The 21,511-nt window shown below is 44.7% G+C and overlaps 1 protein-coding gene across 4 annotated transcripts in view; it reads right to left on the bottom strand.

Moving 5' to 3' along the window:
• Nucleotides 1–21,511, bottom strand: part of DOK2 (docking protein 2) — a 90,296-nt gene that overhangs the window by 44,994 nt on the left and 23,791 nt on the right. The window contains exon 1 of one of the 4 annotated variants that reach the window (XM_073557117.1): nucleotides 5,848–6,375. The exons of the other annotated variants lie outside the window; for them this stretch is intronic. Coding sequence (XP_073413218.1) covers nucleotides 5,848–5,910 — 63 coding nt within the window. The 5' untranslated portion in view covers nucleotides 5,911–6,375. Of the gene's footprint in view, nucleotides 1–5,847; nucleotides 6,376–21,511 lie in introns of those variants that run through there. 4 annotated transcript variants of the gene reach the window in all.

The following is a 21,511-nucleotide window of genomic DNA, read 5'->3' as shown; positions in this document are numbered from 1 at the left end:
GATTGAGTCTCTGCGCCGGAGGACACGGCACGGAGGCAGGCACCAGTGTGTACCAGGGACTGTGAGTAAAGCTTTGGAACTGCAAGCCCTGGTGTCTTCCATTCATCTGTGCGCTAACACCGTCAGCACCGCTACATCTGGGTACGAACATTCCTCACACCACCTGCGCCTATTCTCATCTAATGCAACTACACTGCCCTGGGGTTACAGCTTCACCTGTGGGGAGCTACACCATCTATGCTGCAACACACCATCAGCCCCAGAGGATCTGCACTCAGCGTTGGCTTAACATCTTGCTTGCCAAACACCACAGGTGGCGTCACGAACTATTCCATTCCATTAACTACAAACCACCATTACTTGGGCGCCCAGGGCCACGGACCGGGTCACCGCTGCTGTGACACATCCCACTGACACCGGCCCGGTACCGAGTACCCCGCAGCCCTGGGAGGGCGACCCATTAGCGTTTTTATAGCTGATTTATTGGCAAATCCGCTAAAAAAAACGCTGTGTGCACACAGCCTTATGGTAGAGTAGGGCTCGGCCAAAAGAGTCTAACTTGTCATGGTGGTGGCTTAAATAATCTTTTGACCAAATTGAAAGCTGCTGGCTATGTGATCTGGTGTTCGATGAGAACTGTTAATGTGTGATTGGTGAGGCCCTGGTGCAGAAGTGGAGTTTTTCCAAGAGAGGGTGGTGGGACTGAAAGATTCAAGAGGTGGAGGCAGAGCTGGAGGTGGAGCCTCAAAGGGGCCCGAAAATATTGCCAGCGTGGGGCCCCGAAATTCCTGATCACAGCCCTGCCCATAGACCCTCTCACTCCCTGGAAAAGAGAGTAAGCTCCCAGGTTGAGAGGTCTTGCTTCTCAGGATGACACAGCAGCTTTAGAAGCGACCATACCGGTAATTACCAACAATGGGTAAAAGCCGAGCAGAGCTGCACTCACTATTCTACTGATGGAGTCACTGTAGGCTCGGACTGGCCCATAGGGGAACAGGGGAATCCCCCAGTGGGCCCCTGTGCAGATCTAAGCCACCAATCCCATTGTATGGGCAGTACTTGGCATAATTCACTTGATTCACTCTGTACAGAAAAAAGCAGCCTCTCATCATTCATTAACCAAACGACTTAGTTTATTATTAATAGATATATAGGTAAATTTGTGAACAAGGATAGTATAATATTTGTATACAGGTGAAAAGTGGGCCCCCCAAAGCCAATGTTACTGGTGGGCCCTTGGCACCACAATCCGACACCACTGGGTAGATACATTACATTACTGTATGTTACTTAACCTGATTTACAGCCTGTACCATACTCCAGAAATGCCTTCAGAATTCTGCTGGTTGATATTGGTAGCCATCAAATAATTATTGCCAGCAAAGCTCCTGTAAAGCTTATAGCCTGGTTTTCTTATATTAGGTTACTGTACATTGCTAGAAGACGCTTAGGCTGTGTGCACACGCTGCGGATTCCTCTGCGGATTAATCCGCACGGATTTTGCAAAAACCGCAGATAATCCGCAGGTCCAAAGACCTGCGGATTATCTGCGGTTTTGCCTGCGGTTTGGTCCTGCGGATTCACTATCTCCACAATGGTGGAGATAGGAACCCGCAGCGGTTTCCGCAGAAAGAATTGACATGCAATTCTTTCTGCGGATTCAAAACCGCAGCAAATCCGCGCGTTTTTTTCCGCAGCGTCGGCACAGCGTTTTTTGTTTTTCCATTCAAATGAATGGTACTGTACACCGCAGCTAAAACTGCTGCGTGTCCGCAGCGGCCAAAACCGCTGCGGAAACGCAGCGGAATCCGCAGCGTGTGCACACAGCCTTATATTGCGTACAAACTCCATAAAATAGTGCAAACGTGCACAAAATTGGATAAACATGCCATAAAAGTTGCAAAACAATTTTACAATAAGTGATATGTCCAATACAAATGCCTATGGGGTACTGCAGCTGATTTTTCACAATTCAATGCAGAGATCACCAAGGGTGATCTCACAAGTATAAATATAAAGTGCAATAGTGCATGAAGTAAACATTAAATAGTGCTGCATGTATTGCAAGAAATGCGGTGAATAAATTACTGCAGTGCAGAAAAACTAAAAAACAAAACTAAGGACAGGTAAATATAGCAACCAGAGTAGCAATCAAATCATAAATACCTGAAGTGCTATGAGGTGATCGTCCCACTAAACCATGTCCTCACCCCGACAGTGCCATTTCGCTATTGCTTCCTCTATGGGGACGTTACTAACCTGGTTTTACAAGGTCCCTGTGGTGTAGTGACCACTGTGTCCACTAGGGGGCGCTGTATGGATGTCCCAGGAGAGTGGATGAATGGCAAGATACTGAATGACCGTTATGTATCTCAAGGTGGGTGGCCTTGAGATGGAGATTTATGTGTGTGTTAATCAGCAGTGATACTGCTGAGGTGCTGGTTCAATGTGTCAGGGACTAATTACCTACAAACCCACCCAGGGGGTGTGTTTAATAACGCTATTGTTAAGTGTATATGTGTGTGTGAAGGACCTGTGATGAGGTCATAGCCATGTGACCCGGTGGGCCTGGCTACGGACCATATAAGGTGGCCAGGGTAGGTCACATGGGGTGAATGCTGGGACCTGGTTGGTCCAGTGTGGAAGGTCCCGTCTGAGATGGGGGCTGCCTTCTGACAGCAAGAGAACGCTGTGTGTAATGGCTGCATGTGCCTGATAGTTCCCTGGAGGGAATGGACGTCTGCAGTATGGTAAAGGAACCATGAGTGACACTGACGTGGGTGAGATAACTGAGGCTAGAAAGCCTGTGTATGTTTAACCTGTGTGACCACAGGGATTACAGAGCTGAACTCTGTCATGGACGCTATGCTGTATAAGAACTTTATGTTGCTTCTATGGGTTTATGCTGCTGAATAAACCGCATGGACTGTTATGTCTTTATGGAAAACCTGTGCCGGATTTGATTTTGTGGCTGCTGAGCGAGTATCCCCTACTTGAATGACAGCGCTACCTCACATCCCTTATATATGAAATCCTGGGTGTCCATGTGAGTTCATTGGTGGGCAGTGACTGGTGCTTCTGCATCGCTGAAAGAGCCGCCCGGAAGTGAATGAATGACTTCCGGTCAACGCGCTGGAACGCAAGCTGAAACGCAAGAGAACCAACTGCACAGGACCGGAAGTCAGGGCGGACTAAGAGCACGGAAGAGCACATCCTTTCAATGAAGTGTAGTGACGGGGTGGAGGCAAATTCATAAACAAAGCTGGAATAAATATGAAACTAGTGATATTACAGTAATGCCTCAATGGGACAAATAAATAAAAATATACATTACAAATGCAAATATACCGTAAAAGAAAAAGAATAAAAAATTAATAAAAAATTATTTTGCATATGTGAAATTGTGTATTAAGCAAAATTATAATTATTTAGATTATAATTATTTTAATAATTTTAAACGTGAGGAAGATAATTAATCTTCTTAATAATTATTATTCTTTTAATTATCTTCCTCACTTTTAAACTTATTAAAATAATTAACTGGGGATAGTTTCATGACAGAGTTTCAATAATTGCCAGCATATGAAATAGTTATAACCACATGAACACACACCCAAAGGGAGAAACATACCAGAGATGTGGATACAAGCACCACGCTGTCCGCTGCCCACCCCAACACGCGTTTCGGAGATTTCCTTCCTCACACCCCCGTTGGGGTGGGCGAAAGACAGCGCAGTGCTTGTATCCACACCTCTGGTATGTTTCTCCCTTTGGGTGTGTGTTCATGTGGTTATAACTATTTCATATGCTGGCAATTATTGAAACTCTGTCATGATACTATGCCCAGTTACTTTATGCACTTTATGTATTCTCGGGGCAAGGGACATACGTCCTTCCTTACCATGTGTATATGACCCCTTTACAATTGGGATTAATCTAAGGATATATATTCAAGTACTCTTGATTGTCCTACCGCCTTTTGTATGCGGATTCACTCCGTCACTTTTATCCTATGTGCTGCCTACCTGGTATATTTAATAAAGTTTTTTTCACTTTTTGGTACATTATTTTTTCTGGACTTTTTCATTGCGTTTTTCTTGTGGTTTTTCTAGTAGATGTGCAGTGTGTCCTACATTGTCCGTCGCATGAGCTAGGGATATGTTTTCTACTATAGTGATTACAAATATTTATCTGTGACATGATTTCCCTTTATCCCATTAGCTTTCTGTGTTGCTACTTTTTCTTATAGTTTTGGGTGTGTAAACTGAGCAGAAGATTTTGAGTTGTTTTGAGATTTGTAGAGTTTCTGCTCAGTTTCTACTCCAAAAGTGGCACACAGCTTTAGAAGCTGGAATTAAGAGAAATTACCATCCCTGCTGCCCGGTGACTTTGCCAGAGCATGGCGGGGCATCAATCCTTCACAGTACAGCACACAAAGTGCTCAGTAATTACATGCAGGACAAAAAACATACAAATACATATTTGATCTGTATCTGGTATTGCAGCAGGAATAGAGACCGGATCTCGTTACAAATATGTACGTTTTACTCTAAATTGCTGCGGTGTTTTAGAGGAAAACAATACTTAAAAGCGTGGTAGAGTGGTAGAGGTGACTAGTCCAATTGGGCAATTCCTGCTGGTTTCTCCCCACCCAACGGTAAGTCAATAAAATTCAACAAGACCCATCTGTCTTTAGTGCTCACATCATTTTTCGGAAAGATGTAGAAAGATCCTTATACACATATTTGCCAAGTCCTGCCAAAATTGGCATGCTTGGTCTCCTTGGCTCTCATGCATGTAGATTATTCTTGGGTTATTCCCAGAACTTCCAATTATCTTCGATCCTATGGATTGGAGATAACTTATTGATTGCAGGGGGAAAAACAGCTAGGATTCCTAGCGTTCCCAAGAACGGAACTCATAAAATAATATGAAGCTGTCACTCTGAGGTCTGGAGTCTCGCAACCAGTGCTTGCATGGTCGTCCTTGCTCGGACCATGATGCATGGAAGTCTGCATGCTGCATGAGTCCTTAGATTGTTGAACGGTGCTGTGGAAATTAGTGAGTACAGCTGACATTAATCTAATGTGTATGATTGCTTAAGACATTTAATATAAACCAGGGAATTACTAATTATGCAACTGCATTATTTATTTATTAACACGGCTACAATGGCGGGGCTTCGTTTAAAAGGGCTGTGAACATCCATCCTCATTTTTAAGCTCCGTTCACACTATGGTTTTCTTGGTATCACTGCTGTCCGTGGAAGAAAATTGAGCCAACGCAGACGGCACTTATTATTCCATAAGGATGTTCAAATGACCGAATGTCTGCATTAAACAAAAAAAGCAGCATGAACTAGTGTCATCTATATTTTGGCCATTCGTCCATTCAAGCGAATGGGTGGGCAAAAAAAAATAAAAAATCAGATCCAATACGGATCAACCCATACAGAATCCGATTTTTAGGGATACGTTAGAATTCTTAACATGGGAAACTGTATTTGGTCTTGTAAATGTTATTTGCTGCTGATGCATAAAAACGGATGCCATATGGTCTGTACAAATGGTCACACACATGGCATACGGATGTTTTCTGGATAAAAATCGGATGATTTTCTTATACGGTCGTGTGAACTAAGCCCAAAAGACACAACTTACATGACAGCTATTCAAGTCACTGGGCTACTATGTGGTACGTTGTCCTGAAATGTGCACCAAAATGGTAGCCACACATGGAACTTTGATAAACAGAGTGGGTCCATGTATGATAATACATAGGATGGAGACACAAAGCAAAGCAGTAGAGTGGAAAGAGGATATATGAAGAACATGGCGGTGCACTCACCTTTCCGAACCGTTGCTGATGCTGCACATACAGTGACCCCTGTTTCACCAAACCGCCATCCATCACCTATTTCAATTGGCTTGCGTATTTCAGCGAACACTCTCGCCTCCTCTCTTTAGAGCGCAGTGTTACCCACCGTCTTGCAATGTGACAGCTGTCTCTTCACGGTCAGCACCACTAACACTACTCTCTGCTCTCCCTCTACTCCTCAGTCCCTCTTCCTCTACGTAACATTTAAGGCTTCCGCATCATCTCTGAAGATTTTCTCTCATTATTCCCGCAAACGTCCACACTGCTACTCTGTGGTGCACTCTTCTCTCCCTCTACTTCTACGCTCGCTCCATCCTGAGAGCATCAATCCCTAAGCCCATATCTTGCGCGGTCTCTACTGCTTTGTATCGCCCATATAATGTCTCTTTCTTGGCCGCTTCGTGCCCTTCAGTACGACGCTTACTTTGCAGACTCTTTCTGCATTTTTTTTCCACTGTTCCCTTCCTCTTGTTTGCAGTATCTCTTGTGCAAGGCTTGTCTTTCTGCCTTTTTGCTCTCAGTTCCTCCCTCTATTGAACACACTTCCGCTTTAAAACTTATGCTGTATTTGGTGACAAGTGTGTTTCTCCAATATGTATGCATGAATATTGGTTGCTTACTTATTCAATACTACTACTATAAAGTGGATTAATACTGATTTTCTACTAAGCGGGATTCTTTGCTGGGTATCTGCAGTGTTATCATGCTGGGCAGCATTGTAAATGACCAAAGCCAACTGAGAGGTTACTGGTTATGTCATGTATGTACATTTTGTTGCACTGTATATAATGTTTTATTTTGCAGGTTTGGCTGGAAGATGGGGCGCTGATGCTGCAACTGGACAAACAACGAGAGTCTTCTAGGTAGGTGACAGTCACATTGCAGATGATAACTCGCTAAACCAAGGAAAAGCCCATCGCAAATAAGGGGCAGAGCAAGGAGATGCCAATGTGCTGCATCACCATAATGTCAAGGGAAGTTTAGGAGAGACTAGTTAAGGAATTGAGAACTAACGATGTGAATTCCTAAAGGAACTGAGCATTTGTTAGGCCAGGATCTGGTCACCTGTTGGAAGCTAGCGTGTCCTTCTGTAGAGACGCGATGTAGACTGAAGGTTGTGGAAATAGAAAACCAGAATTTGGAAGTTGTGAAGGTGGCCTGTACAGAGATAAGGAAAAGTGTCATCTGTTAGAAAGTTAGAGGACCCGGGAGAGCGAAATTATGGAAGACAAATACAATCAAAAATAAAAAATCAGTTTTAGGTTAAGGCCAGTTTCATTCATCCATGAAGCGTGGACCATGCGCAGATCAAAAGACATGGCCCAAGTCTCCTGATCGGTGAATCTGGAAGTTTTCTGCCATCCGTCTAACCAAAATTTTCTAATATCAGACATCAGGAAGAAGAGATAGAAGTTTGCCCAACTCATCGTTCACATCTCCAACATAGAGGAGAGCATGGGAATGTGTAGTCTGGAGGGTACCTTAGACTATTGTGCCTCCTGTAGCCTAGCTGCAGATTAAGAATTGTGTTAGAGTGTATAAGTGATCCATCAGCTAAAAAAGAAATCCGCAAGTCTCTCCCACAATTGAGCATGTAGAGAACGATGAGGTTGGAGAATCAGATGTGGGAAACCAAAATTGAGTAGGTTCAGAAATAGCAAGGTGGAAGGTACCCGATGTCTCACACAGGTGAGATAGAAATGACGTATGAAACAGTGAGGGGCTGAAGATATGATGTAGTTTAGATAATTTCAGGTGTCCAATTTTCAGAAAATGCTGAGTCCTGCATTGGTTAACAGATATCCAATATCGAAAAGTGCCATTTTCCATGGTGAGTAGGAATGATAGATTTCCATGGGAGAATTGAGAAAGGGAAATGATAGCCATGGGAAGCCACTTTCAATGTGGATCCAATAGTAGGATATATACAGTAAATGTGTCCACTGGGGAGCACTTGTTCAGTCAAAGTGTTGCCAGCAGTGGAGTCTGGAAAAAATTATATTGCACATTTTCCCATTGTTTAATTTCCCTACATGTGCCCCAGCCAACAATCCAAAGGAGTAAAGTGTTCCTTCAGTATAAATTTGGGCAGTATGTAGAGCAAAGTTCTGAAAGAATGGGCAAAGCGTGGAAGTAAGACACTATGGATTATGTTCATTTTACAGTAAATATTGAGCATCTTCTAAATGTGGTAAATCTACCATTTGTCCATACCTCCATTGGTTTTCATACGTTGATAGGGCAATAGTTTGCTCCATATAGTCCGGAGAGGTCTCTAGTATGGAGAATTCTATCAATACCTGGAGTCTGGGGATAAGTGAAATGTGAGTTTGGGAATTCAGGTGATTTTAAGTTCCTCTACCATTTGGTAATTAAAAAAAACAAAACTGGACAAAGCAGAATATTTACGCAATTAAGTTATAAGGTTGAGTGGTGAAATCTGCAGGAAATGATAAAGAAGAGTAGGTTGCCCATATAAACTGTTACCATGTTGGAAACACCGCCATAGTGGACTCCAGTTATATTAAAATTTGCCCGAGATGGGTTCGACATAAATACATGGGTATTCCTGTTGTTTGCCATATAAAACCTTATTTGCTCACTTTTTAAAATACCTCTGGGCAAGAGTTGAGGATTTTTTTATTTTTTTTTGCTTACCTATGGTTCTTTGCAAACCCATGCACCTTCCATTACCTTGCTTCCACCCTCCATAATGTGCATCTGGATGTAGCAGCTTGGTCTCAAGAAGAAGCATTATGAAGCGAAACACAGCAGGGCGGCAATGTGTTCCAGGACTTCAGAGGCTACTGTAGCGCCTTGGGAGATTTGCTAACTCTTCTGCGAGTTCCGAGAAAGTCTGGGGGAGAAGTGATGGTTTGCCTTTACTGTTGCCAATTGGGAGGAATTAAGACTACTTTTCTTCACCATACTGGTACCCAGACCAATGAAGAAGATGGTTTTGTCCACACAATCTAAAGTGGCCTATTTGAGTGCTTTGTCTGAGGCTTTCAATAATAACAATTCTTTGTAGTCGCATCCTGAAGTCATTCTCCCTTCCATCTGTCCTCTATTTATGGCTGGCCCACCAAATGTACGTTAGCATGAAGTAGAGGATAAATAAAAGCAAATATGAGGCATCAGCCCTTTACTAAATGAAAACACTAAATTTAGGCTTGTACGTGGTTATACAGGACTTGTTAGGTGGTTGACCGCATACGTTTTAGGCGTATGTTCTTGCATGACAAAAGGTGACCATTTCTGCACACCACTTCCATACTCACACTATGAGTGTCAGATGTAGAACATGCAAAACCAAGAGGAGGGGTGACTTCCCCATTATCTAGCAGAAAGCCTACTTCCGTTACACATATAGATATGTATGTAGGCTATAAATAGGCAAAGAAAAGAGAACGTTCTGAAATAGGCACTAGGAAAGAAACTTACATACATAGATGATTAATAATCATGAAGACTGTCTACGATGCCCCAGAAACCTGGCGCATTCATGCTGGACAGCAACATGATGAATGTCTTCTGCAGAAAGCAGCATATTGTCTGCAACCTACCTGACTCTATTAGGGCACACAATGAAGACTGAAGAACAAATATGAAATAAACGCCGCATTAAAAAGAAGGACTGCCTCACATTGGCCTTTGAAGTGTTGCCCTCACTGTTTACAATGCCGAGCAGCTCATGATTCCTACAGAACTTTAGGTGCTAGCTGCAAACTTCTAGTTGCACCAATTACTTGAAGCACTGCTTGAGAGGAACCTGCTAGGACCGATTTACTAATCATATTATGGCTCTGCAGGTCGTAGAACAACAATAAAAATAATTTCTGTTTTGTAATAATTCCATGTCCCATCGCTGACAAGTCAAGCTTTGAAGCCAGATGTAAACTACCCTGAAATTGAATTCAGGGTATGTCATGTATTCCAAGTGTATTGACATGCCTCCAAACAAATTTTCTGCTCTTGCTTGGCGAAGATCCTGGGAGGAGGTCTTCATTAAGCTTTTTTTGAAGACTTTTTTTTTATTTTCCTGGAGATCTTCATTAACTGCAGTTTTTCTTCTTCACCAAAGTTCTTCTTCTTGGTCAGAGATCTTCTTCGAAGGCTTGATCATGAATGACTTTCTGGATGATTGTTAGTCTCAAAAGCTCTTCCTGAAGGTCTTCAGAATTTATAGCATAAGATGTAGATTTAGTTCTGGAAAGAACATATACTATACTTGATCTTAGCCGAAAGGCTTCAAAACTTGATTTCTCATCACTGTCACTAGAGATGGGCGGATTGATTCGCGGGACACAGGTCCATCTGCAACGTCAGTAGTCTCTGGCCACTGGAAGGGAGGCTCACGAATCAAATACCTTCCAGGATCCCTGTTGCGGCCTTTGATTAGCCCGATTAGTCATCTGTGGGTCACGCTACAACAATGATGTTGCGTCACCCCAGCTAAACAAAAGCTAGGGATCCCGGAAATGATTTTATTTGTGAGCCTCTGGTCCAGCAGCCTGAAACTACTACCTGGTCAATGGACTGGAGTCCCACAAATCGATCCACCCAGCACTAGCTATTAGGCCATACTTTTAGTTTGATAAGTAAAATCGTCCTTAGAGGATCCGTTTAAAGGGGCTACCCACTAAGATATTAATGGCTTATGCTTCAGACACGTCATCAATATCAGATAATTTCACTAGATGAGCTGCAGGACCCAATAATGGCCACTACACAACGTACCGATTTGTCCTATTCGGCTCCGTAGTTTACATCTGTCCATGGATGACTCTGAAATAAACGGCTGATTGGAAGGAACGCTGAGTGTAATGGTAGGTCATTAATATCTAGATAAGTACTTGACAACTCCTTTAAAAGTATTATCAGTAGAGGGAGAATGTTATACAGAAAATCCAGTACTTCATGGGCACTGGCAGAGCACAACCTGCACAAACAAGAGGGGAAATCTCTCCACCTCTGCTTTAAGACATGGTGGTACTTTTAAAGGCCTTGAGGGGTCACATTCATACAGAGCACATTACAGTAATAGTGTTGTGGTTTATATTTTAACAAAATCTTATCCACACGCTTTTAAGAAAATCCACATTGCAGATTTCATATTTACTGCCTGTCAATTCGTGCTGCTGATATTCACAGCAGGGACATACATGCAAACCTTTTAAAGTAGATGTCTCCATTCCAGGCACGTCCCCATTTCTATGTATAATTCATAGGTGATAAACTATATGCGCCAACCTGTCACAAAAGTATGACATGTGGGACATTTTACCCAAAAGTTTAGTTGCACCGAAAAGAGTAAATTTGTGCCAATATTTTAACTTTTTTTTCCACTTACACCATTTGATTTCTTATATGGAAATAATGAACTGGTACACAGCGGACATACTAGTGTCTTCAATGGGAACAGAAAATAACTAGTTGGGTCACCGAGCTGTTTTCTCATTGGTGTCACCATAGAAGGGTGAAAATTCTATTCTCACAAATTCGTCTTAACTTTCACTGCTTTTTTACTGGTGAAATGCTCCCGGACCCTGGCAACTCACAAGGTGAACTTGTAGGTCTCAAACAGTGATATAATCTGGTGTGCGCGTCACATACTGCAGGACAACCAAGACGAGGACTACACATCATCCAAAGTCATAAGCAACTTAAGGCGTGCACATGAACAAGCATTGGATGCCGCGTTCATGCCGCCACATCGACGCTGAATTCACTAAGGACCCTTGAGGCCATACCATCAGACATCGAGTCTTTTCTACTAACAATTTACCAGTGTGCACTCTGATGAAGGTCCTTGCCGACCAAAACGTCACACTGTACTACTACACTGTAAATAACCCTTTTTATTTCTACTTATCTGAGTGCCAAGTCCATCATAATACACATTATCCAAAGTCATAAACGACTTATGCAACGTAACCATTGAAAAAAATATTGCGCTGTTTCTTATGTTGCAAATAGCAATGTGACACCTTTAGAATAATAGCATGTAAGGCTGGTTTCACACTTGCGTTTTTTAGCGCTGTGCATCGTGTGCGTACATGCGCATGCGCAATGCGCCCCTATGTTTAATATGTGTGCGCAAGGTCTAGCATTTGTAAGCGTTTTTGTGCGCATGCGATCTTTTGCAGTGTGCGCCATGCGCGCCGGACGCACCCCACGTAATGCGCAAAAATAAATCACATTACAGTCTATGGGAACGCTGGCGTGCGCATGGAAACCAGCTCCTTTAACCGTCGTTTATAAGTCACAGTTTGAAATCCACTCACCATACTGGTAGCTCTTCTCTGAGCTTGTCCCAATTCATCAATATCTTTTTTAAAATGTGGTGCCCAGAACTGGAATCAGTATTCCAGATGAGGCCTGACCAAAGAGGAGTAGAGGGGGATAATTACTTCACGTGATCGTGATCTAGACTCAATACATCCCATAACTCTGTTTGCCTTTTTTGCTGCTGCATCACACTGTTGACTCACGTGTAGTCTGTGATCTATTAGTATACTCACGTCTTTTTCATATGTGCTGTTGCTTAGTTCTATTCCTTCCATTCTGTAGATGTAATTTTCGTTTTTATTGCCTAGATGTAGAATCTTGAATTTTTCCCTGTTAAAGCATTCTATTAGTCATTGGCCATTGTTCAAGCTTACCTTCTGAATCCTTTCTCTGTTCTTTTTTGGTGTTAGCTATCCCTCTTAGCTTTGCACCATCTGCAAATTTGATCAGTTTACCTTCCGTTCCTTTATCTAGACAATTTATAAAAATATTGAACAATACTGGGATCAGGACAGAGCCTTGTGGTACCCCACTTGAAACACCCTTACAATTGGATATACAATCTTTTACCACTCTTTGAGTATGATTACTGAGCCAGTTATGAATCCGCCTAACCATAACCTTTTCAATCCCATACTTGCTAATTTTTTTATAAGGATAGTTTGACTTACTTTGTCAATTGCTTTGCTTTGTAGATATACTATATCTACCGCAATTCTCCACCCAGTCAGTGATTCTATCATAGAAAGAAATTAGATTAGTCTGGCATAACTTGTTTGCTACAGACCCATGCTGGCTTTGGTTAGTTACAGTATTTGTGTCCAAGTACTTACATAAATGATGTTTAATGATTTGTTCAAAGATCTTTCATGGTATAGAAGTAAGGCTCACTGGCCTGCAATTTCCTGGCTCCATCTTCACACAGATGCAAAATAGGAAATTCGGCCTTCTCAACATCATTTTTGACCATTTCACCCTTTTCATCCTGTAAAAATCCTATAACATCTTTGACATTTCTTTTTGCTCTTGACATACCCCCAAAAGCCTTCCAAAAAAGTCTCCCTTGCAAGCCTAACTTTATTACTGGGTTTTAGCTCTTCTACCATTTGCTCTGCATTCTCTGCAGACAGCATTACATTCTTCTTCAGATATGCCCCCACTCTTTCCATTTTATATACATATCTTTTACCTTTTTTAAGCAAGTGTTTAAGTTTGGTGTTCATCCATCTTGGTCTCTTTAAATGCTTCCAATTCTTCCTTCTTTTAGGGATTACCAATTGTGCAGTGAGAATTTCCTTCTTGGATATTTCTGTCCTTTAGAACTTCCAGCCATTGGACCTTTCCTTCCCTCTTTCTGAATCCATTAAAATCTGCTTTTCTGAAGTCCAATCTTAAAGTCTGAGTCCTCCCTGGTTTTCCCCCTCATGTAATTGAAAATTCAAGGATACCTTGATCGCTGCCTCTGAAATTCCCAGCCACCTTAACTTCCTCAATCATATCCTCCCTTTTGGTAAGAATTATAATAAAGATAGCAGATCCTCTTCTTCTTTCTTCTATCTTTTGAAAGATAAAGTTGTCAGCGAGAGAAGATAAGAATTTTCCCGACCCATTACTTTTACTCGCAAAATAACAAGAACATGTGAACTCTGACATAGACTATAGCACCACCTGTTGGTTGTAGCGATCCTACAAGTCACAATCAACCCTTTAACGAGTCTTGCAATATGACTTAGCGCTACCAACAGGTGGCGCTATAGAGTTCAAGTCCTCGTTCTCTCTCTGAATAGGCAATTTAATTTGCATATTACATTTCTCATAGGAGCATTGCACAGCCAATAAGCCTCCTTACCTTGACAAGCCAGAGCTGGTATGTCACTCTCCACAAGGATAAACCTTACCCCTTAGACCTCAGTCCAGAGCCTCTCACCTAGCCAAATCAGTTTTCATACTTTGCACTGACGAGGGCCAATAGCCCGAAACACTGTGTCTGCAAATTGAAATTCTGATTTGGCTTTTATCCTAAGTCATATTGCAAGACTCGTTAAAGGGTTGATTGTGACTTGTAGGATCGCGACTACCAACAGGTGGCGCTATAGAGTTCAAGTCCTCTTTCTCTCTCTCTGAAGAAGCAATTTGCATATTAAATTTCTCAGAGGTGCATTGCACGGCGAATAAGCCTCCTTACCTTGACAAGCCAGAGCTGGTATGTCACTCTCCACAAGGAGAAACCTTACCTCTAATATGGTATATGCATACATACTAGCATATGTGTAGAAATAAATTACTTTCTCTCACTGAGAGGCATGAAGTCTTCCAAAATAGGCAAGAAATCCTGAACAAACAAGTTCATTTCATGCAAAGACTTTTAGCAGCTGCCACTGAAGAGATACCACCAATCAGCTGTAAATCACAAAACTGCTCTGATCCATCGATGCCTCCACTGATTTGACTTGTTTTCCAGCACATCACACCACACATACTGCATATGATCAATCAGACTGAGATGTTGGGGATTTGGAGACAAGTCTTCACGTCGATCTCTTTGTCATTTTACTCACACCATTCCTGACAATGCAGTATGGCAGGGTTTACCAGGTCTGTATAATGATCATGGCAGGTATCACATCTGTGGCACCCCTGAGGCTCAGTCGCCACAGAGGTACTGCACCTTCCTCTCTCCTAGGGTGTGGTGCCCCACCATCCAGGTAAGTTGGAGGCTCCTGACCACGCTCCAACACTCGCACCCCACACAATAGAGTAGTCCAGCATTACCACATTGCGGCTCTTTGCTTAGAGAGAAGCAGAGCACCTTTGGTGGTTCCCTGCTTGGAACACTACACGTGCTGGGAGGTGGGTGGAGTTTAGAATATATTTATATGAGCGGGATGGTTTAGGATAACAGGTTAGTCTGACAGGAGGTCAGTGAGGAAGGAAGCCACTCGGGAGGAGTGGGGATCCCTGGAAGAAGGGATGGAGGAAGGAGTGCTGCAGCTGCCTCAGTGACCAGAGCCAGCTGGCACGGGAAAGGAAAGGAAAGAAGGAAAAGGACGTTGACCTGAAGCCTGAGCTTCCATAGAAGGGAAAGGACAAGTACGGAACGTAGGAGTATAAGGGAACACAGAGGACGTGGGTTAGAGGAAGAACCCTGTCTAGAAGTTCTAAGCGCAAGGCCGGGGCCCGGTCCCCGAGGTTGTATGAACACTAATGGTTCTGCAGCAGACACCGGTGGAGTAGTGGGCTGTAAATGTACTACTCCCATCTAAGGCCTCTTTCACACTTCAGTTATTTGCATCAGTTACAATCCGCCAAAAAGGCAGAGAAGCGGATCCGTTCTCAACTGATGTGAACGGATGGCACAGGATCCGTTTTTAGACGGATCCTGAAAATGAGGGAATATAAAGGAACCGCTGGCCGGGAAGGAGAGAGAGAGAGAATTTTTTTTTTTGTCCGGCACCCAGGCAGATTTTGGGGTTAATTCAGTGTCTGGAGGATCCGCCGGCAAAAAAAACGTTGCAAGCTCCGTTTACAAATCTTTGAGGATGTTGACGGACACTAACATTGTGGCGGATCCTCAAAAAAACGGATGCAACGGACGCCAATTAGTCAGGATCTGCCAATAATGAAAGTCAATGGGGAAAAAAACGGATCCGCAAAGAAAAATGGCGGATCCGTTTTTTTTTTCAAAATTGGCGGATCTTGACTGATTGTCAAAAACGGAAGTGTGAAAGAGGCCTAAGACTTGAGGGCACAACAGCAATACGGTTAGAGAGCCGGGACTTAGGAGTAGAGAGTCCCCAAAGCAGGCTACATCTGTCTGTCGTGCAAGTAGAGTTCTTGGGAACATCTGTCAGGAGGAACTCCAGTGTAACACAATACTGGAGATCTTCACACTTAAAGGCGCTATAGAGGAGACGTTCAGGAAAGGCACATAAGTTGGTGGAGTGTAGAAGGGAGCTTTCCATCTTGCCTGGTGGTTGACTGAGTCCCTGACCCGGAGGACACAGCACAGAAGCGGGCACTACAGACTGTGAGTAAAGCTTTGGAACTACATGCCCTGGTGTCCTCCATTCCTTCCTGCGTCCGTCCACCTCATACTGCTACATCCCCTGCGCCAGACACTACATCACCTAAGTGTCTCCACATCTACACTGCCCTGGGACAACAGCCCTGCCTGTGAAGGGCTATACCACCATTGCTGCACCACACCATCTGTCCCGGAGGATCTGCATGCAGCGTCGGCTTAACACCTCCCTTGCCGAACACCACAGGTGGCATCACGAACTGTTCATTTAATATCTACATCTTCCTATTATTTGGGTGCCCAGGGCCACGGTCCAGGTCACCGACACTGTGACACATCACACTGATACCGACCCGGTACCGAGTACCCCACGGCCCTGGCAGGGTGACCCAATTTTGGCGTCACGAACAGGATGACGAGACCAGTTGCCATCGGGTTCTGTGTGCCTGAGATTTGTTGGACTTAAAACTTTTGAGAATGTGCAGAAGACCCAATTTAATAGACTGTGAAATGAACCTTAAAAATGGCCGTTGGCGTGGAGAAGAAGGGTGTGAAGAGATGGGAGGTCCTAGGAAAAGACCGCGAAGAGTCTTGGGCCTCCCCTGCCTGAATTACTATGTAACAGCAACATGGCCCACCTCCCGAGGGGTTTGTATACTGGCTTGGTATGGAGGCACTGGAAGAAGCCGCCCCCGGAAGGAGGGGCAGAAGCCAGTGGCGGGAAAGGGGCCGAGAGGAGGGAGAAGAACGCCAGAACGCCATGATGAGAAGAGAAGACAGAAGAACGGGGGGAGGAGAAGTCACACGCCCCCAGGCCGCCCCTACGGAGGCTGCGACTGCTGATACATCTTCTGCAGCATCCGCCACCACCTTACAACCGATATTGCCATTGGGTGAGCCCCATCCGGAGGAGATATATGAGGGCTCTGGAGCAGAACGGAGGGCCGGAACCGCGTCCCCCGTCTGGACCGAGCGCGGTTGCACCAGCCTCCACCGACGACCCCAGCCGAAACCGGCCTTGTCCCTGCCCGGATCCAACTGCAGCCCATCCCATCTACAACTCCGGGAGGTGCGGCTGCCGCTGTCCACTACCAGGTGCCGGGATCGGAGCCACGCTTGGAGGCACAAGGTACGACCACTGCCCCCAACCTGACCCTAGTCTTGGGAACGGAACCCACAGATAGGAATGGCCCAGTTGACCTCCTCCGGCAGCCCCAGGCTGCGGTGCTGCCACCCGAGGTCCCGATGGACACTGAGGAATCGGATCCCGAGCAACCAGTGACAGCGCTGGCTGAGTCACCAACGGCAGCAGAAGCACCATCAGAGATAGCGGCTATGACGTCCCCGCAGGCAGTAGACGTTTCTATGGCCCTTTCAATTACCCTGACCGGTCCCTATTTCTCCCTGTGGGAAGCAGAGTATATGCGATTAGCAAGTAATCAGCAGGATGAAGACACCCAAAGTATTTCATCTGGTAGCAGTTCCCAAGCTTCCAGAACCCCAGGAGGGGGCCAGCACTAAAAATTTGCACTAACTCTCGTGACCCAGGAGGGTTTATTTGCACCGTTGTGCCTTTTGTTTTATTTTTGACCATCATGGTTCAGTTTTGGTTTTTCCCAGTGTTGCCCTGTGTTTTTGGCAGCCTTCCTATTGAACTAGCGATCATGAACTTGGAGTGATCCAAAAACTTTTACTTGTAAATGGTTGCACCTCTTTAGGTGCCCTCTCTTGGTTTTACATATGGACACTTTGCGAAGAGTACGTCTACCTCACTTGGAGCATGACTCCAATCAAAGGACACTGCAAGAGATCCCGGCTGGGAGCGGTGTCCAGCACTTACAAGAATTATTGTTGAAAGTTTTAATGTGAAGTATTTGATAATGTGTCTTATGATAGCTTTTATATAGAATTAGGAATGTTTTTGATACAGAGATGAGAGATTTGAATAAAGAATTGAAAATGTATATAGTGAACCGGGCATCACGGTTGTCACTTGAAAGAAAGTAGAAAATGTGCACTAGACAGAGAAAAGAAAATGTGTACTAGAGATGGAAAGATGAAGAATACTGAAGTGATAGTAACAGATAATAGCACTTTGAATTAAGTGTGGTATGGAAAAATTGCACTTTTTGACTTAGAATTTTAGGTAGTTAATTAATAACAGTTTGCAACGTTCAAGAATGAGTGCCTCTCGTATTGGGAAGTTTAGTATAGGAAATGTTTATTCAGCATAGAAAAATTTGCATGTTCCTGTACTGTCAACCTTGTTTACCTTGCAGCCCGCGGACGTGCTGTGTTTAACGGGGGGGGGGGGGTATGTGGTGCCCCTGAGGCTCAGTCGCCACAGAGGAACTGTACCTTCCTCTCTCCTAGGGTGTGGTGCCCCACCATCCAGGTAAGTTGGAGGCTCCTGACCATGCTCCAACACTCGCACCCCACACAATAGAGTAGTTCAGCATAACCACATTGCGGCTTTTTGCTTAGAGAGAAGCAGAGCACCTTTGGTGGTTCCCTGCTTGGAACACTACACGTGCTGGGAGGTGGGTGGAGTTTAGAATATATATATATGAGCGGGATGGTTTAGGATAACAGGTTAGTCTGACAGGAGGTCAGTGAGGAAGGAAGCCACTAGGGAGGAGTGGGGATCCCTGGAAGAAGGGATGGAGGAAGGAGTGCTGCAGCTGCTTCAGTGACCTGAGCCAGCTGGCACGGGAAAGGAAAGGAAAGAAGGAAAAGGACGTTGACCTGAAGCCTGAGCTTCCATAGAAGGGAAAGGACAAGTACGGAACGTAGGAGTATAAGGGAACACAGAGGACGTGAGTTAGAGGAAGAACCCTGTCTAGAAGTTCTAAGCGCAAGGCCGGGGCCCGGTCCCCGAGGTTGTGTGAACACTAATGGTTCTGCAGCAGACACCGGTGGAGTAGTGGGCTGTAAATGCACTACTCCCATCTAAGACTTGAGGGCACAACAGCAATACGGATAGAGAGCCGTGACTTAGGAGCAGAGAGTCCCCGAAGCAGGCTACAGCTGTCTGCCGTGCAAGTAGAGTTCTTGAAAACATCTGTCAGGAGGAACTCCAGTGTAACACGGTACTGGAGATCTTCACACTTAAAGGCGCTAAAGATGAAAAGTTCAGGAAAGGCACATAAGTTGGCGGAGTGTGGAAGGGAGCTTTCCATCTTGCCTGGAGGTTGACTGAGTCCCTGACCCGAAGGACACAGCACAGAAGCGGGCACTACAGACTGTGAGTTAAGCTTTGGAACTACATGCCCTGGTGTCCTCCATTCTTTCCTGCGTCCGTCCACCTGACATTCCTACATCCCCTGCGCCAGACACTACATCCCCTAAGTGTCTCCACATCTACACTGCCCTGGGACAACAGCCCTGCCTGTGAAGGGCTATTCCACCATTGCTGCACCACACCATCTGTCCCGGAGGATCTGCATGCAGCGTCGGCTTAACACCTCCCTTGCCGAACACCACAGGTGGCGTCACAAACTATTCATTTAACATCTACATCTTCCTATTACTTGGGCGCCCAGGGCCACGGTCCGGGTCACCGCCACTGTGACACATCCCACTGATACCGGCCCGGTACCGAGTACCCCACGGCCCTGGCAGGGCGACCCACATCCACACGACACAAGGTTCTGCAGCAGGTCACACTGCCTGCACCATCTTGTCTTTTTCTCATAACGCATCCTGGTGGCATCTCTTCCAAGATAAGTCACACTCAGGCACCTGCACGTCCATAAGATGTTAAAGAGATTGTCCTCTCCTCATACATTGATGACCTATCCTCAGGATAGGTCATCAGTGTCTGATCTGCCGGGTCAGACATCCGGCACCCCTGCCAATCAGCTGTTATCGGTGTCGGCAGCTGCCAGTCGTAAGTACTCATCAAGCTGCTCCGTCTATTTGTAATGGCCGGGGCTTGGTACTGCACATCCGCCTCCTATTCAAATCAATAGGAGGCGGATGTGTAGTACCCTCTGGCAGCCACTACAAGTAGCCGAGGCAGCTTGGCAATTGAGTACTTACAGCCGACAATCGCCGACACCGGTAACAGCTGATCGGAGTGATGGTGTCGGTTGTTGGACCCCAGCTGATCAGACATTGATGACCTGTCCCAAGGATAAGTCAGCAATGTAAAAGTATTGGACAACCTTATCAGACCCGGCAGCCTCGTTCCAGTGCTCCATATTCCAGTTCTGATGCTCATGTGCCCTGTGCAGTAGACAGGGGTCGGCACTGACTCTCTAACCAGTCTGTGACTACACAGCCCGTACACAGCAGGCGGCGATGCTCTGGGTTTTCTGACGCCTTTCTATAGTAGCAAGTTATTCAACACTTTGTACTAGTCACTCTTCTGAGGGATTGGACCTCATACATTATTGAGTTGGCGCCCACAGCTCTGTTGCCGATTCACCAGTTGTCCTTCGTTGGGACACATTTCATTGGCACCAATCACTGTGTAATAGAAACACTCCACGAGACCTGCCATTTTGCATTTTGAAGATGCTCTGACACATTGTCTAGTCATCACAATTTGGTTCTTGTCGGAGTGGTTCAGATGCTCACGCTAGCCAACTAGACTCCCTCCGCTCAAGCAATGATGACCCTGTTCAAATGAGATCTGTACCAATCTATACTCAATGAGCTCCCTCTAGTGGTGGCTACGGGCAGTCAGAATTCTATCACCTATTTCTATAGCTGTGTAACACATAAATTATGCAAATAATGAATGTTTTGTGACTCTTCAGGAAACGGCACTGCCCCCAAGACTCTTGAGCAGTTATTTACACATAGCAGATGCTATTAACATTTAATTCTTTTAAGACAGGGTCATTTTTGTGCTTTCTTTTTTCCCTCCTCTCCAAGTATGTGCTCGAAAATTTAGTTTCTATCGCTGTAGCTGCATGATTTGCGGCGGCTAGTCAGTCTGAATACATGTGGGGATTGCCTGTTTGTTAGGAAATCCCCACATGTATTCAGGCTGTCTAGCAGCCGCAAATCATGCAGCTACGGCGACAGAAACTAAATCCCCGAGCACATCCAAATACTCGGAGGTCACCCGAGCATGCTCAGGAAAAGCCAAGCAACGAGCATACTCGCTCATCACTGTTAAGTACTGTAAATTTAAAACAAAATAGTAAATAGAAATGCAAAAAAAAAAACCCTAAACAAAAACATACACTGTTTCTTAGCCCTGCCCCCATTGAAAAAAAGTATGTCCAAAATATAAAAATAATTTCCATGGAAAGGGGAACAGAACTGAAAATACCATATTTTTAGCAGTCCTTTGTGGTGGTAAAAGAAAAA

The sequence above is a fragment of the Dendrobates tinctorius genome, unplaced genomic scaffold, assembly GCF_039654945.1.
Source record: "Dendrobates tinctorius isolate UK_male_01 unplaced genomic scaffold, ASM3965494v1 ptg000245l, whole genome shotgun sequence".
In the NCBI taxonomy this organism is placed as follows: domain Eukaryota; kingdom Metazoa; phylum Chordata; class Amphibia; order Anura; family Dendrobatidae; genus Dendrobates; species Dendrobates tinctorius.
This window is presented reverse-complemented; position numbering and strand designations above follow the sequence as displayed.